General features: G+C 52.6%; 1 protein-coding gene across 1 annotated transcript in view; it reads right to left on the reverse strand.

Annotated features, from left to right (window-relative positions):
* The window catches only part of NPR2 (natriuretic peptide receptor 2), a 99,821-nt gene that overhangs the window by 71,429 nt on the left and 9,084 nt on the right, over positions 1-19,308 (reverse strand). Inside the window, exons 2-4 of the mRNA XM_040334596.1 lie at positions 11,960-12,073; positions 11,725-11,860; positions 5,283-5,377 (exon numbers count right to left, since the gene is read on the reverse strand). Coding sequence (XP_040190530.1) covers positions 5,283-5,377; positions 11,725-11,860; positions 11,960-12,073 — 345 coding nt within the window. The remainder of the gene's footprint in view (positions 1-5,282; positions 5,378-11,724; positions 11,861-11,959; positions 12,074-19,308) is intronic.

The following is a 19,308-nucleotide window of genomic DNA, read 5'->3' on the forward strand; positions in this document are numbered from 1 at the left end:
CCTATATATACTGTATATACCATCCCTCCCTATATATACTCTATATACCATTCCTCCCTATATATACCATCCCTCCCTATATATACCCTATATACCACTCCTCCCTATATATACTCTATATACCACTCCTCCCTATATATACTCTATATACCATCCCTCCCTATATATACTGTATATACCATCCCTCCCTATATATACTCTATATACCATTCCTCCCTATATATACCATCCCTCCCTATATATACCCTATATACCACTCCTCCCTATATATACTCTATATACCACTCCTCCCTATATATACTCTATATACCATCCCTCCCTATATATACTGTATATACCATCCCTCCCTATATATACTCTATATACCACTCCTCCCTATATATACTGTATATACCATCCCTCCCTATATATACTCTATATACCATCCCTCCCTATATATACTCTATATACCACTCCTCCCTATATATACTGTATATACCATCCCTCCCTATATATACTCTATATACCATCCCTCCCTATATATACTGTATATACCATCCCTCCCTATATATACTCTATATACCATTCCTCCCTATATATACCATCCCTCCCTATATATACCCTATATACCACTCCTCCCTATATATACTCTATATACCACTCCTCCCTATATATACTCTATATACCATCCCTCCCTATATATACTGTATATACCATCCCTCCCTATATATACTCTATATACCACTCCTCCCTATATATACTGTATATACCATCCCTCCCTATATATACTCTATATACCATCCCTCCCTATATATACTCTATATACCACTCCTCCCTATATATACTGTATATACCATCCCTCCCTATATATACTCTATATACCATTCCTCCCTATATATACTCTATATACCATCCCTCCCTATATATACTCTATATACCTCTCCTCCCTATATATACTCTATATACCATCCCTCCCTATATATACTCTATATACCACTCCTCCCTATATATACCATCCCTCCCTATATATACTCTATATACCATTCCTCCCTATATATACTGTATATACCATCCCTCCCTATATATACTGTATATACCGACCCTACCATATACCCTGCATATATACCCTGTACATACACTCCCTATATACTGTATAATGTACACACCTTCCATTATAATCGTGACGCCCTCAATGTCTCCATCCCTGGACTGTCTCTACTCCTGACTAAGGAGACCCCAGTATCTCTACCCCTGGACTGAGGAGACCCCAATGTCTCTACTCCTGACTGAGGAGTCCCAATGTCTCTACTCCTGACTGAGGAGACCCAATGTCTCTACTCCTGACTGAGGAGCCCCAATGTCTCTACTCCTGACTGAGGAGCCCCAATGTCTCTACTCCTGACTGAGGAGATCCCAATGTCTCTACTCCTGACTGAGGAGTCCCAATGTCTCTACTCCTGACTGAGGAGACCCCAATGTCTCTACTCCTGACTGAGGAGACCCCAATGTCTCTACTCCTGACTGAGGAGACCCCAATGTCTCTACTCCTGACTGAGGAGCCCCCAATGTCTCTACTCCTGACTGAGGAGACCCCAATGTCTCTACTCCTGACTGAGGAGACCCCAATGTCTCTACTCCTGACTGAGGAGCCCCCAATGTCTCTACCCCTGGACTGAGGAGCCCCCAATGTCTCTACTCCTGACTGAGGAGACCCCAATGTCTCTACTCCTGACTGAGGAGACCCCAATGTCTCTACTCCTGACTGAGGAGCCCCCAATGTCTCTACCCCTGGACTGAGGAGACCCCAATGTCTCTACTCCTGACTGAGGAGTCCCAATGTCTCTACTCCTGACTGAGGAGTCCCAATGTCTCTACTCCTGACTGAGGAGACCCCAATGTCTCTACTCCTGACTGAGGAGACCCCAATGTCTCTACTCCTGACTGAGGAGCCCCCAATGTCTCTACCCCTGGACTGAGGAGCCCCCAATGTCTCTACTCCTGACTGAGGAGACCCAATGTCTTCACTCCTGACTGAGGAGTCCCCAATGTCTCTACTCCTGACTGAGGAGACCCCAATGTCTCTACTCCTGACTGAGGAGCCCCCAATGTCTCTACTCCTGACTGAGGAGTCCCAATGTCTCTACTCCTGACTGAGGAGACCCCAATGTCTCTACTCCTGACTGAGGAGCCCCAATGTCTCTACTCCTGACTGAGGAGCCCCAATGTCTTCAATCCTGACTGAGGAGTCCCAATGTCTCTACTCCTGACTGAGGAGTCCCCAATGTCTCTACTCCTGACTGAGGAGACCCCAATGTCTCTACTCCTGACTGAGGAGACCCAATGTCTCTACTCCTGACTGAGGAGACCCCAATGTCTCTACTCCTGACTGAGGAGCCCCCAATGTCTCTACTCCTGACTGAGGAGCCCCAATGTCTCTACTCCTGACTGAGGAGACCCAATGTCTCTACTCCTGACTGAGGAGCCCCAATGTCTCTACTCCTGGCTGAGGAGTCCCAATGTCTCTACTCCTGACTGAGGAGCCCCAATGTCTCTACTCCTGGCTGAGGAGTCCCAATGTCTCTACTCCTGACTGAGGAGCCCCAATGTCTCTACTCCTGACTGAGGAGACCCCAATGTCTCTACTCCTGACTGAGGAGCCCCCAATGTCTCTACTCCTGACTGAGGAGCCCCAATGTCTCTACTCCTGACTGAGGAGCCCCAATGTCTCTACTCCTGACTGAGGAGCCCCAATGTCTCTACTCCTGACTGAGAAGCCCCAATGTCTCTACTCCTGACTGAGGAGACCCCAATGTCTCTACTCCTGACTGAGGAGACCCCAATGTCTCTACTCCTGACTGAGAAGCCCCAATGTCTCTACTCCTGACTGAGGAGACCCCAATGTCTCTACTCCTGACTGAGGAGACCCCAATGTCTCTACTCCTGACTGAGGAGCCCCAATGTCTCTACTCCTGACTGAGGAGCCCCAATGTCTCTACTCCTGACTGAGGAGTCCCAATGTCTCTACTCCTGACTGAGAAGCCCCAATGTCTCTACTCCTGACTGAGGAGACCCCAATGTCTCTACTCCTGACTGAGGAGCCCCAATGTCTCTACTCCTGACTGAGGAGCCCCAATGTCTCTACTCCTGACTGAGGAGCCCCAATGTCTCTACTCCTGACTGAGGAGACCCCAATGTCTCTACTCCTGACTGAGGAGCCCCAATGTCTCTACTCCTGACTGAGGAGACCCCAATGTCTCTACTCCTGACTGAGGAGCCCCAATGTCTCTACTCCTGACTGAGGAGCCCCAATGTCTTCAATCCTGACTGAGGAGTCCCAATGTCTCTACTCCTGACTGAGGAGTCCCAATGTCTCTACTCCTGACTGAGGAGCCCCAATGTCTCTACTCCTGACTGAGGAGCCCCAATGTCTCTACTCCTGACTGAGGAGACCCCAATGTCTCTACTCCTGACTGAGGAGACCCCAATGTCTCTACTCCCGACTGAGGAGCCCCAATGTCTCTACTCCTGACTGAGGAGCCCCAATGTCTCTACTCCTGACTGAGGAGACCCAATGTCTCTACTCCTGACTGAGGAGTCCCCAATGTCTCTACTCCTGACTGAGGAGACCCCCAATGTCTCTACTCCTGACTGAGGAGCCCCAATGTCTCTACTCCTGACTGAGGAGCCATAATGTCTCTACTCCTGACTGAGGAGTCCCGAATGTCTCTACTCCTGACTGAGGAGCCCCAATGTCTCTACTCCTGACTGAGGAGCCCCAATGTCTCTACTCCTGACTGAGAAGCCCCAATGTCTCTACTCCTGACTGAGGAGCCCCAATGTCTCTACTCCTGACTGAGGAGACCCCAATGTCTCTACTCCTGACTGAGGAGCCCCAATGTCTCTACTCCTGACTGAGGAGCCCCAATGTCTCTACTCCTGACTGAGGAGCCCCAATGTCTCTACTCCTGACTGAGGAGACCCCAATGTCTCTACTCCTGACTGAGGAGCCCCAATGTCTCTACTCCTGACTGAGGAGACCCCAATGTCTCTACTCCTGACTGAGGAGCCCCAATGTCTCTACTCCTGACTGAGGAGCCCCAATGTCTTCAATCCTGACTGAGGAGTCCCAATGTCTCTACTCCTGACTGAGGAGTCCCAATGTCTCTACTCCTGACTGAGGAGCCCCAATGTCTCTACTCCTGACTGAGGAGACCCCAATGTCTCTACTCCTGACTGAGGAGCCCCAATGTCTCTACTCCTGACTGAGGAGACCCCAATGTCTCTACTCCTGACTGAGGAGCCCCAATGTCTCTACTCCTGACTGAGGAGCCCCAATGTCTTCAATCCTGACTGAGGAGTCCCAATGTCTCTACTCCTGACTGAGGAGTCCCAATGTCTCTACTCCTGACTGAGGAGCCCCAATGTCTCTACTCCTGACTGAGGAGCCCCAATGTCTCTACTCCTGACTGAGGAGACCCCAATGTCTCTACTCCTGACTGAGGAGACCCCAATGTCTCTACTCCCGACTGAGGAGCCCCAATGTCTCTACTCCTGACTGAGGAGCCCCAATGTCTCTACTCCTGACTGAGGAGACCCAATGTCTCTACTCCTGACTGAGGAGTCCCCAATGTCTCTACTCCTGACTGAGGAGACCCCCAATGTCTCTACTCCTGACTGAGGAGCCCCAATGTCTCTACTCCTGACTGAGGAGCCATAATGTCTCTACTCCTGACTGAGGAGTCCCGAATGTCTCTACTCCTGACTGAGGAGCCCCAATGTCTCTACTCCTGACTGAGGAGCCCCAATGTCTCTACTCCTGACTGAGGAGCCCCAATGTCTCTTCTCCTGACTGAGGAGCCCCAATGTCTCTACTCCTGACTGAGGAGCCCCAATGTCTCTACTCCTGACTGAGGAGCCCCAATGTCTCTACTCCTGACTGAGGAGTCCCGAATGTCTATATTCTTGTTCAACGAGCCCCTAATATCTCTACCTCCTGTTCTCTGGTCATACCTCCTGTTCCCTATTATATGTAAGCTGTAATTAGCTGGACCCTTGTACCCCTAATGTCTCTTCTCCTGACGAAAAAGATGCCAGTGCCTCTACTTCTTAGTGAGAACCCTCCAATGTCTTCCCATTGGGGGTCTGAAAGTTGTTGCGCAGGACCCTCATACTTCATAAAATGTACTCTTTATTAGAAGGGTATACAGAACTTTATATAGCGGCAGTGTGGAATGGGCGGGTCGTTATAGAACTAGATAATAATAATAATCAAAGGATGACTGATGCATTTACTCCAAACTCACCTGGAAACGACCACTGTCATGGTCGGCCATCGCCCAGAGGTCAAAGTCCGTGTTCCGGTCATTGGTCTTGTCCATGCTGACTGTGCCAGTGATACCTGTGGAGGGAAGACATGAGAATCTCCCAGAATCCTTAGTGTGGCCAGTAGGATGATAAACTAGATGATCTCTGTGTGTTCATGAACCCCCATCTTTGTCATCATTAGTGTGTATCCCTAAGAAAGATCCCTCCACACTGACACTTCTCTCCAGCACTTTCCCCGACTCGTTCATTCTCTGACTTAGTTGGGTAGGCGGTACACTTTGTTGGGGTGGATCAGCCACGCCTTGTGACCTTTGACCTCTGGGAACCCACCTTCTGACCTTTGACCTCTGTGGGAGGTCCCTGTTCCAATTCCTGAGTCCTAGCCTTATTCTTCAAGGGGAAACCCTAACCGTAAACCCAACCCTAACCCAACCCCTAACCTAAACCACAACCCTAACCCCTAACCACAACCCTAACCCTAACCCCTAAACCCAAACCCCAACTCCAACCCTGAACCCTAATCCCAACCCTATCCCTAACCCCAACCCTAACTCTAATTCTAATTCTAATCCCAACCCTAAACCCTAACCCTAAATCCAACCCTAAACCCTAACCCCAAACCCCAACCCTAACCCCTAACCCTAAACCCAACCACAACCCTAACCCCTAACCCTAAACCCAACCCCAACCCTAAACTCTAACCCCTAACCCTAACCCCAACCCTAACCCTAAACCCAACCCCAACCCTAAATCTAACCCTTAAACCTAACCCTAACCCCAACCCTAAACCCAACCCTAACCCTAAACCCTAACCATAAACCCAACCCTAATCCCAACCCTAACCCTAACACCTAAACCCTAACCCTAAACCCAACCCTAACCCCAACCCTAACCCCTAAACCCTAACACCTAAACCCTAACCCTAAGTTCCAACCCTAACTGGATGGTGTTCAATGACTAGGTAAAAGAAGGGGGGCAGTAACTTCCCAAGAGCTGGAATGGACAATGAAGTGTCATCATCCTCTAGAGCAGGGGTCTCCAAACGTTTTACTTCGAGGGGCGCATCATAAATGTCACAGATATTCGCAGGCCGAGTTATTTCGAAATTAATCCTCAGCCAAGAAATGGAATATAGTTTAAAAGGCTGCTCTCAGAGCCTGGAGCCTCGTGCAACAGGGCTAAACACTTAGAATTTCCTCATACAGTACATCTGTGTCCCCATCAGAGACTCCCTGCCCATTTCTGTCCCCAGCAGAGTCCCTCCATACATCTGTGTTCCCATCAGAGACTCCCTGCCCATTTCTATCCCCAGCAGAGTCTCTCCATACATCTGTGTTCCCATCAGAGACTCCCTGCCCATTTCTATCCCCAGCAGAGTCTCTCCATACATCTGTGTCCCCATCAGAGACTCCCTTCCCATTTCTGTCCCCAGCAGAGTCTCTCCATACATCTGTGTCCCCATCAGAGACTCCCTTCCCATTTCTGTCCCCAGCAGAGTCTCTCCATACATCTGTGTCCCCATCAGAGACTCCCTGCCCATTTCTGTCCCCAGCAGTCTCTCCATACATCTGTGTCCCCATCAGAGTCTCCCTGCCCATTTCTGTCCCCAGCAGAGTCTCTCCATACATCTGTGTCCCCATCAGAGACTCCCTTCCCATTTCTGTCCCCAGCAGAGTCTCTCCATACATCTGTGTTCCCATCAGAGTCTCCCTGCCCATTTCTGTCCCCAGCAGAGTCTCTCCATACATCTGTGTCCCCATCAGAGTCTCCCTGCCCATGTCTGTCCCCAGCAGAGTCTCTCTATACATCTGTGTCCCCATCAGAGACTCCCTGCCCATTTCTGTCCCCAGAAGAGTCTCTCCATACATCTGTGTCCCCATCAGAGACTCCCTTCCCATTTCTGTCCCCAGCAGAGTCTCTCCATACATCTGTGTCCCCATCAGAGTCTCCCTTCCCATTTCTGTCCCCAGCAGAGTCCCTCCATACATCTGTGTCCCCATCAGAGACTCCCTGCCCATTTATGTCCCCAGCAGAGTCTCTCCATACATCTGTGTCCCCATCAGAGACTCCCTTCCCATTTCTGTCCCCAGCAGAGTCTCTCCATACATCTGTGTCCCCATCAGAGACTCCCTGCCCATTTCTGTCCCCAGCAGAGTCTCTCCATACATCTGTGTCCCCATCAGAGACTCCCTTCCCATTTCTGTCCCCAGCAGAGTCTCTCCATACATCTGTGTCCCCATCAGAGACTCCCTGCCCATTTCTATCCCCAGCAGAGTCTCTCCATACATCTGTGTCCCCATCAGAGACGCACTGCCCATTTCTGTCCCCAGCAGAGTCTCTCCATACATCTGTGTCCCCATCAGAGACTCCCTGCCCATTTCTGTCCCCAGCAGAGTGTCTCCATACATCTGTGTCCCCATCAGAGACTCCCTGCCCATTTCTGTCCCCAGCAGAGTCTCTCTATACATCTGTGTCCCCATCAGAGACTCCCTTCCCATTTCTGTCCCCAGCAGAGTCCCTCCATACATCTGTGTCCCCATCAGAGACTCCCTTCCCATTTCTGTCCCCAGCAGAGTCTCTCCATACATCTGTGTCCCCATCAGAGACTCCCTTCCCATTTCTGTCCCCAGCAGAGTCTCTCCATACATCTGTGTCCCCATCAGAGACTCCCTTCCCATTTCTGTCCCCAGCAGAGTCTCTCCATACATCTGTGTCCCCATCAGAGACTCCCTTCCCATTTCTGTCCGCAGCAGAGTCTCTCCATACATCTGTGTCCCCATCAGAGTCTCCCTGCCCATTTCTGTCCCCAGCAGAGTCTCTTTATACATCTGTGTCCCCATCAGAGACTCACTGCCCATTTCTGTCCCCAGCAGAGTCTCTCCATACATCTGTGTCCCCATCAGAGACTCCCTTCCCATTTCTGTCCCCAGCAGAGTCTCTCCATACATCTGTGTCCCCATCAGAGACTCCCTGCCCATTTCTGTCCCCAGCAGAGTCCCTCCATACATCTGTGTCCCCATCAGAGTCTCCCTTCCCATTTCTGTCCCCAGCAGAGTCTCTCCATACATCTGTGTCCCCATCAGAGTCTCCCTGCCCATTTCTGTCCCCAGCAGAGTCTCTCCATACATCTGTGTCCCCATCAGAGACTCCCTGCCCATTTCTGTCCCCAGCAGAGTCTCTCCATACATCTGTGTCCCCATCAGAGACTCCCTGCCCATTTCTGTCCCCAGCAGAGTCTCTCCATACATCTGTGTCCCCGTCAGAGACTCCCTGCCCATTTCTGTCCCCAGCAGAGTGTCTCCATACATCTGTGTCCCCATCAGAGACTCCCTGCCCATTTCTGTCCCCAGCAGAGTCTCTTCATACATCTGTGTCCCCATCAGAGACTCCCTTCCCATTTCTGTCCCCAGCAGAGTCCCTCCATACATCTGTGTCCCCATCAGAGACTCCCTTCCCATTTCTGTCCCCAGCAGAGTCCCTCCATACATCTGTGTCCCCATCAGAGACTCCCTGCCCATTTATGTCCCCAGCAGAGTCTCTCCATACATCTGTGTCCCCATCAGAGACTCCCTGTCCATTTCTGTCCCCAGCAGAGTCTCTCCATACATCTGTGTCCCCATCAGAGACTCCCTGTCCATTTCTGTCCCCAGCAGAGTCTCTCCATACATCTGTGTCCCCATCAGAGACTCCTTTCCCATTTCTGTCCCCAGCAGAGTCTCTCCATACATCTGTGTCCCCATCAGAGACTCCCTTCCCATTTCTGTCCCCAGCAGAGTCCCTCCATACATCTGTGTCCCCATCAGAGACTCCCTGCCCATTTATGTCCCCAGCAGAGTCTCTCCATACATCTGTGTCCCCATCAGAGACTCCCTTCCCATTTCTGTCCCCAGCAGAGTCCCTCCATACATCTGTGTCCCCATCAGAGACTCCCTTCCCATTTCTGTCCCCAGCAGAGTCCCTCCATACATCTGTGTCCCCATCAGAGACTCCCTGCCCATTTCTGTCCCCAGCAGAGTCTCTCCATACATCTGTGTCCCCATCAGAGACTCCCTTCCCATTTCTGTCCGCAGCAGAGTCCCTCCATACATCTGTGTCCCCATCAGAGACTCCCTTCCCATTTCTGTCCGCAGCAGAGTCTCTCCATACATCTGTGTCCCCATCAGAGTCTCCCTGCCCATTTCTGTCCCCAGCAGAGTCTCTCCATACATCTGTGTCCCCATCAGAGACTCCCTGCCAATTTCTGCCCCCAGCAGAGTCTCTCCATACATCTGTGTCCCCATCAGAGACTCCCTGCCCATTTATGTCCCCAGCAGAGTCTCTCCATACATCTGTGTCCCCATCAGAGACTCCCTGCCCATTTATGTCCCCAGCAGAGTCTCTCCATACATCTGTGTCCCCATCAGAGACTCCCTGTCCATTTCTGTCCCCAGCAGAGTCTCTCCATACATCTGTGTCCCCATCAGAGACTCCCTTCCCATTTCTGTCCCCAGCAGAGTCCCATCATACATCTGTGTCCCCATCAGAGACTCCCTGCCCATTTATGTCCCCAGCAGAGTCTCTCCATACATCTGTGTCCCCATCAGAGACTCCCTTCCCATTTCTGTCCCCAGCAGAGTCTCTCCATACATCTGTGTCCCCATCAGAGACTCCCTTCCCATTTCTGTCCCCAGCAGAGTCTCTCCATACATCTGTGTCCCCATCAGAGACTCCCTTCCCATTTCTGTCCCCAGCAGAGTCTCTCCATACATCTGTGTCCCCATCAGAGACTCCCTTCCCATTTCTGTCCTCAGCAGATTCTGCCTGCACATTTGTGTCTCCATTTAAAGCCACCCCACACATTTGTGTCCACATCAGAGACCCTGCCACACACTATCATCAAAGCCACCTCCCCACACCCATTAAATCCCCTCCTGCCAATTCATGCCCCAATCAGAGCCCCCACACTTGTGTCCCAATCAGAGCCCCCCACACTTGTGTCCACTATCAGAGCCCCCCACACTTGTGTCCACTATCAGAGCCCCCCACACTTGTGTCCCAATCAGAGCCCCCCACACTTGTGTCCACTATCAGAGCCCCCCACACTTGTGTCCACTATCAGAGCCCCCCACACTTGTGTCCCAATCAGAGCCCCCACACTTGTGTCCCAATCAGAGCCCCCCACACTTGTGTCCACTATCAGAGCCCCCCACACTTGTGTCCACTATCAGAGCCCCCCACACTTGTGTCCACTATCAGAACCCCCCACACTTGTGTCCACTATCAGAGCCCCCCACACTTGTGTCCACTATCAGAGCCCCCCACACTTGTGTCCACTATCAGAGCCCCCCACACTTGTGTCCATTATCAGAGCCCCCCACACTTGTGTCCACTATCAGAGCCCCCCACACTTGTGTCCACTATCAGAGTCCCCCCACACTTGTGTCCACTATCAGAGCCCCCCACACTTGTGTCCACTATCAGAGCCCCCCACAATTGTGTCCCCTATCAGAGCCCCCCACACTTGTGTCCACTATCAGAGCCCCCCACACTTGTGTCCCCTATCAGAGCCCCCCACACTTGTGTCCACTATCAGAGCCCCCCACACTTGTGTCCACTATCAGAGCCCCCCACACTTGTGTCCCCTATCAGAGCCCCCCACAATTGTGTCCCAATCAGAGCCCCCCACACTTGTGTCCCAATCAGAGCCCACCATCCTTGTGTCCCCTATCAGAGTCCACCTCCCACATTTGTTACCCCACCAGAGAATATCTGAACAACTGTGTCCCCATATCAATCCCCCAAATATGTGTCCCCATATCAATCCCCCAAATATGTGTCCCCATATTAATCCCCCTGAATATGTGCCCCCATCACAGTTCCCCCCAAATATGTGTCCCCATATTAATCCCCCTGAATATGTGCCCCCATCACAGTTCCCCCCAAATATGTGTCCCCATCACAGTTCCCCCCAAATATGTGTCCCCATCACAGTTCCCCCAAACACTTGTGCCCCCATCATAGTCCCCCCCCAAAAAAATTGTGTCCCCATCATAATCCCCCTGAATATGTGCATCCATCAGAGCCCCCCCATCCTTGTGTCCCCCTCCCAGATTTGTGTCCCCACCTGAGACTACATGAACAACTGTGTGCCCATCATAACCCCCCCTAATATGTGTCCCTTATCCTCAGGAGAGAAGATTGTGTCATCCTCATCCTCAGGAGGGAAGATTGTGTCATTCTCATCCTCAGGAGAGAAGATTGTGTCATCCTCATCCTCAGGAGAGAAGATTGTGTCATCCTCATGAGGGAAGATTGTGTCATCCTCATCCTCAGGAGAGAAGATTGTGTCATCCTCATCCTCAGGAGAGAAGATTGTGTCATCCTCATGAGGGAAGATTGTGTCATCCTCATCCTCAGGAGGGAATTCTCAGTGCTCCTCACCCTGCATGGTGCGATCCTGAATCTTCTGTACGATCCGGATCCCGTCTTTCTGCGATCCGCCTTCTTGAAGGGTCTCATTCAGGGCGTGGGCGTACAGCAGCACCCCGTCATAGAAGCAGCCCGCAATCAGGTTTTTCTGTGAGGGAAAAGAGATTATTCTATAGATCTCTTCTTATTCTACGTGGACAGGTACAGGTGTGATGGAGGGTTGTGGGGGGGGGGGGGGGTTACTTACCAAAGAATAGTTGAGGGTCACCCCAAATTCCTCCTTGCTGCGTTGGATGAGATTCTTCTGGAAGATGCGATATTCAGGATTTTGTGGCTCGTGGTAGGAGATGACCAGCACTGTCTGCAGGAGGAACACACATGGTCAGGAGGGACTGAGAGGTGAGGGTGGGACTGCTTGTCACATGTGGGGCCCGGAGCATGCTAGGGGTCCTCATCATTCATGGAAGTCACACTTTTCTCTTGGAGGTCCCTTGTGAGGTTGTGGGACATTTTGGGGGAAGTACCCTACCTATTGAGTGTATACGATTCTACATGCTGAGGCTCTCTCCAATACCATAAGCCCTGCCCCAAAGGAACCATCTACAGAACACACTGAGCCCTGCTCCAAAGGAACAATCTACAAAACACACTGAGCCCTGCCCCAAAGGAACCATCTACAGAACACACTGAGCCCTGCCCCAAAGGAACCATCTACAGAACACACTGAGCCCCCGCCCCAAAGGAACCATCTACAGAACACACTGAGCCCTGCCCCAAAGGAACCATCTACAGAACACACTGAGCCCTGCCCCAAAGGAACCATCTACAGAGCACACTGAGCCCTGCCCCAAAGGAACCATCTACAGAACACACTGAGCCCTGCCCCAAAGGAACCATCTACAGAACACACTGAGCCCTGCCCCAAAGGAACCATCTACAGAACACACTGAGCCCTGCCCCAAAGGAACCATCTACAGAGCACACTGAGCCCTGCCCCAAAGGAACCATCTACAGAACACACTGAGCCCTGCCCCAAAGGAACCATCTACAGAACACACTGAGCCCTGCCCCAAAGGAACCATCTACAGAACACACTGAGCCCTGCCCCAAAGGAACCATCTACAGAACACACTGAGCCCTGCCCCAAAGGAACCATCTACAGAGCACACTGAGCCCTGCCCCAAAGGAACCATCTACAGAACACACTGAGCCCTGCCCCAAAGGAACCATCTACAGAACACACTGAGCCCTGCCCCCAAGGAACCATCTACAGAACACACTGAGCCCTGCCCCAAAGGAACCATCTACAGAACACACTGAGCCCTGCCCCAAAGGAACCATCTACAGAACACACTGAGCCCTGCCCCAAAGGAACCATCTACAGAACACACTGAGCCCTGCCCCAAAGGAACCATCTATAGAACACACCAAGCCCTGCCCCAAAGGAACCATCTACAGAACACACTGAGCCCTGCCCCAAAGGAACCATCTACAGAACAAGGGTCTCACCAGAGAAGGGGACACACAGCTGGCTAGGGTCTCACCAGATGAGGGGACACATGGCTGGCTAGGGTCTCACCAGATGAGGGGACACATGGCTGGCTAGGGTCTCACCAGAGGAGGGGACACATGGTTGGTCAGTGTCTCACCAGAGGAGGGGACACATGGTTGGTCAGTGTCTCACCAGAGGAGGGGATACATGGCTGGTCAGTGTCTCAGCAGAGGAGGGGACACATGGTTGGTCAGTGTCTCACCAGAGGAGGGGACACATGGTTGGTCAGTGTCTCACCAGAGGAGGGGACACATGGTTGGTCAGTGTCTCACCAGAGGAGGGGATACATGGCTGGTCAGTGTCTCAGCAGAGGAGGGGACACATGGTTGGTCAGTGTCTCACCAGAGGAGGGGACACATGGTTGGTCAGGGTCACACCAGAGGAGGGGACACATGGTTGGTCAGTGTCTCACCAGAGGAGGGGACACATGGTTGGTCAGGGTCACACCAGAGGAGGGGACACATGGTTGGTCAGTGTCTCACCAGAGGAGGGGACACATGGTTGGTCAGTGTCTCACCAGAGGAGGGGACACATGGCTGGTCAGTGTCTCACAAGAGGAGGGGACACATGGCTGGTCAGTGTCTCACCAGAGGAGGGGACACATGGCTGGTCAGTGTCTCACCAGAGGAGGGGACACATGCATGGTCAGTGTCTCACCAGAGGAAGGGACACATGGTTGGTCAGGGTCACACCAGAGGAGGGGACACATGACTGGTCAGGGTCTCACCAGAGGAGGGGACACATGGTTGGTCAGGGTCACACCAGAGGAGGGGACACATGGTTGGTCAGTGTCTCACCAGAGGAGGGGACACATGGCTGGTCAGTGTCTCACAAGAGGAGGGGACACATGGCTGGTTAGTGTCTCACCAGAGGAGGGGACACATGGCTGGTCAGGGTCTCACCAGAGGAGGGGACACATGCATGGTCAGTGTCTCACCAGAGGAGGGGACACATGCATGGTCAGTGTCTCACCAGAGGAAGGGACACATGGTTGGTCAGGGTCACACCAGAGGAGGGGACACATGGCTGGTCAGGGTCTCACCAGAGGAGGGGACACATGGCTGGTCAGGGTCTCACCAGAGGAGGGGACACATGGTTGGTCAGGGTCACACCAGAGGAGGGGACACATGGTTGGTCAGTGTCTCACCAGAGGAGGGGACACATGGTTGGTCAGGGTCTCACCAGAGGAGGGGACACATGGTTGGTCAGGGTCTCACCAGAGGAGGGGACACATGGCTGGTCAGTTTCTCCCCAGAGGAGGGGACACATGGTTGGTCAGGGTCTCACCAGAGGAGGGGACACATGGTTGGTCAGTGTCTCACCAGAGGAGGGGACACATGGCTGGTCAGGGTCTCACCAGAGGAGGGGACACATGGTTGGTCAGGGTCACACCAGAGGAGGGGACACATGGTTGGTCAGTGTCTCACCAGAGGAGGGGACACATGGTTGGTCAGGGTCTCACCAGAGGAGGGGACACATGGTTGGTCAGTGTCTCACCAGAGGAGGGAACACATGGTTGGTCAGGGTCTCACCAGAGGAGGGGACACATGGTTGGTCAGGGTCTCACCAGAGGAGGGGACACATGGCTGGTCAGTTTCTCCCCAGAGGAGGGGACACATGGTTGGTCAGTGTCTCACCAGAGGAGGGGACACATGGTTGGTCAGGGTCTCACCAGAGGAAGGGACACATGGTTGGTCAGGGTCTCACCAGAGGAGGGGACACATGGCTGGTCAGTTTCTCCCCAGAGGAGGGGACACATGGCTGGTCAGTTTCTCCCCAGAGGAGGGGACACATGGTTGGTCAGTGTCTCACCAGAGGAGGGGACACATGATTGGGGATTATCTAAGACCTGAAGGACTGATACGGAATGTTATCTGCACTGAGTACAAAGCTGTGCGTGTTCCTCTAATCCGATGTTTGTATTCGGAGCAATGACTTGGCTTCTCTCACCAGATTAATAACGCCGGAGTGTGGCGGGTCGCTGACGCCACAGACGTCAGGGGGGGGGGGGATTGATTGATTGAGATGATGAAATAAAATGTTTGTCTCCTGTCCACATTCATGGCTGCGGCTGCTAAAAAACATCTGGAAATAAAATATCCCAGACCAAAAGGGCCTCACAGGCTCCCGGCACCAGCAACATGTCAGCTCCTGAATCTGGCCATAGAAGGAGCGATTTTCTCTCCTGCAAACAACAAGAAAATCACGTAATTTCCCCATCAACCCGATCGGCGTAGAGGGGCGGATCCCTCCCGCAGAGCCATGGTGTTCCTCCTGGGGGGGCTGGTGTAGCCGTCCCTGCTGGGAGAACACAGTGATTATTGGTAGTGGCTATAATTGCATGAAAAATCCAACAGGCTGGTTGTACCCAAGTCGATTGATCGGTAACGATCAGCCTGCCGATACATGGTTAAAATCTCGGCCAGTCCAGCAGGGAACTGTCTACGGTCGGCTTAACCACTTGCCCGACCGCCGCACGACAATATACGTCGACAGAATGGCACGGGCCGGACGTTACCTGTAGGTCCCTTTAAATTTGCTGCCCAGTGGGCGTGTGCACGCCCTCCATGTGCCTCATGAGTGCGCCCGCAGGTCCCGGGAACTCAATGTTCCCAGGCGGCCCGCCATTGCGGTCGGCAAAGGCAGAATAGGGGGATAGCTTTGTAAAAAAGACATTTCCCTATTCTGCCTAGTGACATGTCACTGATCGAATGTTCCTTGTGATCGGGAACAGTGATCAGTGATGTGTCAATGGTAGCTCCTCCCCCTAACAGTTAGAATCACTCCCTAGGGCACACTTAACCCCTTCAGCGCCCTCTAGTGGATAACCGCTTCACTGCCAGTGTCATTTTTACAGTAATCAGAGCATTTTTATACCACTGCTCGCTGTGAAAATAACAATGGTCCCAAAAATGTGTCAAAAGTGTCCGCCATAATGTCACTGTCACAATAAAAAATCGCTGATCGCCGCCATTACAAGTAAATAAAAATGATTAATAAAAATGCCGTAAAACTATCCCCCTATTTTGTAGACGCTATAACTTTTGCGCAAACCAATCAATAAACGCTTTTTGCAATTTTTTTTTACCAAAGAATACGCATCGGCCTAAACTGAGGGAAAAATTTGTGGGGATATTTATTTATGTGTTCTGGGATATTTATTATAGAAAAAAGTAAAAAATATTGCATTTTTTTTCAAAATTGTCGCTCTATTTTTGTTTATAGCGCAAAAAATAAAAACCGCGGAGGTGATCAAATACCACCAAAAGAAATATCTTTGTCTGGGTGCCACGTCGCACGATCGGGCAATTGTCAGATAAAGCGACGCAGTGCCGAATCGCAAAAAGTGGCTCGGTCATTGGGCAGCCAAATCCTCCGGGGGGCTGAAGTGGTCAACTGCACGTGACCCAACAAACTGTTAGCTGGGTAGAGATTACGGTTGGGAGGCCGATTTGTGAAGTGATGGTCGGTATGATCGTCGGTCACTGTATAGATACTCTGGGCCAGATCCTCATAGCGAGTACGCTGGCGTATCTACTGATACTCCGGCGTACTTTCAAATTTGCCGTGTCGTATCTTTAGTTTGAATCCTCAAACCAAGATACGACGGCATTTGGGTTAGATCCGACAGACGTACGCCTTCGGATCGTAGATGCAATACTTCGGCTTCCGCTGGGTGGTGTTTGCGTCGTTTTCCGCGTCGGGTATGCAAATTAGCTATTTCCGATGATTCACGAACGTACGCGCGGCCGTCGCATTCTCTTACGTCGTCTCTAGTCGTCTTTTTCCAGCGTATAGTTAAAGCTGGTATTTTGCGGCGTGTAGTTAGATTTGCCATGTTAAGTATGGCCGTCGTTCCCGCGTCGAAATTTGAATTTTTTATTTTTTTTGCGTAAGTCGTCCGTGAATAGGAATGTACGTAAGTCCCATCTAAGTTAAATAAAATAATTACGTCCTAGCGACGTCATTTAGCGCAATGGACGCCAGGATATTTAGGGACGGCGCATGCACAGTTCATTCAGCGCGGGGACGCACTTCATTTAAATGAAACCCACCCCCTAATCGCCGATTTGAATTCCACCGCCAGAAATACACTACGCCGCCGTAACTTACGGCGCAAATTCTTTGAGGATTCAAAGCAGCCAAAAGTAAGTTAAAGCGGCGTAGCTTGTGGATCTGGCCCTCTTTGTTTTATTCATATATATTTAATAGATAGCGGAGGATTTTTAGAGCACGATGGGTTAGCTAAAAGAAGGGGCACGGCTGAAGACCTTCCTTTTTCTGGGACCGCTCTCTGATTGAAACCTCAGATGGAGCGATACAGAGAGAGAAGAAGGACCTCTAGTAAGTTATTATTGCTTATTATCTTCTGTGTCGGAGGGGAGAGGGCTCTTCTGTGTCGGGGAGGGGAGAGGGCTCTTCTGTGTCGGGAGGGGAGAGGGCTCTTCTGTGTCGGGAGGGGAGAGGGCTCTTCTGTGTCGGGAGGGGAGAGGGCTCTTCTGTGTCGGGAGGGGAGAGGGCTCTTCTGTGTCGGGAGGGGAGAGGGCTCTTCTGTGTCGGGAGGGGGAGAGGGTTCTTCTGTGTCGGGAGGGGAGAGGGCTCTTCTGTGTCGGGAGGGGAGAGGGCTCTTCTGTGTCGGGGGGGGAGAGGGCTCTTCTGTGTCGGGAGGGGAGAGGGCTCTTCTGTGTCGGGGGGGGAGAGGGCTCTTCTGTGTCGGGACGGGAGAGGGCTTTTCTGTGTCGGGAGGGGAGAGGGCTCTTCTGTGTCGGGAGGGGAGAGGACTCTTCTGTGTCGGGAGGGGAGAGGGCTCTTCTGTGTCGGGAGGGGAGAGGCATCTTCTGTGTCGGGAGGGGAGGGGGCTCTTCTGTGTCGGGAGGGGAGAGGGCTTTTCTGTGTCGGGAGGGGAGAGGGCTCTTCTGTGTCGGGAGGGGAGAGGGCTCTTCTGTGTCGGGAGGGGAGAGGGCTCTTCTGTGTCGGGAGGGGAGAGGGCTCTTCTGTGTTAAGAGGGGAGAGGGCTCTTCTGTGTCGGGAGGGGAGAGGGCTCTTCTGTGTCGGGAGGGGAGAGGGCTCTTCTGTGTCGGGAGGGGAGAGGGCTCTTCTGTGTCGGGAGGGGAGAGGGCTCTTCTGTGTCGGGAGGGGAGAGGACTCTTCTGTGTCGGGAGGGGAGAGGGCTCTTCTGTGTCGGGAGGGGAGAGGCATCTTCTGTGTCTGGAGGGGAGGGGGCTCTTCTGTGTCGGGAGGGGAGAGGGCTCTTCTGTGTCGGGAGGGGAGAGGGCTCTTCTGTGTCGGGAGGGGAGAGGGCTCTTCTGTGTCGGGAGGGGAGAGGGCTCTTCTGTGTCGGGAGGGGAGAGGGCTCTTCTGTGTCGGGAGGGGAGAGGGCTCTTCTGTGTCGGGAGGGGAGAGGGCTCTTCTGTGTCGGGAGGGGAGAGGGCTCTTCTGTGTCGGGAGGGGAGAGGGCTCTTCTGTGTCGGGAGGGGAGAGGGCTCTTCTGTGTCGGGAGGGGGAGGGCTCTTCTGTGTGTCGGGAGGGGGAGGGCTCTTCTGTGTGTCGGGAGGGGAGAGGTCTCTTCTGTGTCGGGAGGGGAGAGGCATCTTCTGTGTCGGGAGGGGAGAGGGCTCTTCTGTGTCGGGAGGGTAGAGGGCTCTTCTGTGTCGGGAGGGGAGAGGGCTCTTCTGTGTCGGGAGGGGAGAGGGCTCTTCTGTGTCGGGAGGGGAGAGGGCTCTTCTGTGTCGGGAGGGGAGAGGGCTCTTCTGTGTCGGGAGGGGAGAGGGCTCTTCTGTGTCGGGATGGGGAGAGGGCTCTTCTGTGTCGGGATGGGGAAAGGGCTTTTCTGTGTCGGGAGAGGAGAGGGCTCTTCTGTGTCGGGAGGGGAGAGGGCTCTTCTGTGCCGGGAGGGGAGAGGGCTCTTCTGTGTCGGGAGGGGGAGAGGGCTCTTCTGTGTCGGGAGGGGGAGAGGGCTCTTCTGTGTCGGGAGGGGAGAGGGCTCTTCTGTGTCGGGAGGGGAGAGGGCTCTTCTGTGTCGGGAGGGGAGAGGGCTCTTCTGT

This window comes from Rana temporaria, unplaced genomic scaffold (assembly GCF_905171775.1).
Source record: "Rana temporaria unplaced genomic scaffold, aRanTem1.1, whole genome shotgun sequence".
Classification (NCBI taxonomy): domain Eukaryota; kingdom Metazoa; phylum Chordata; class Amphibia; order Anura; family Ranidae; genus Rana; species Rana temporaria.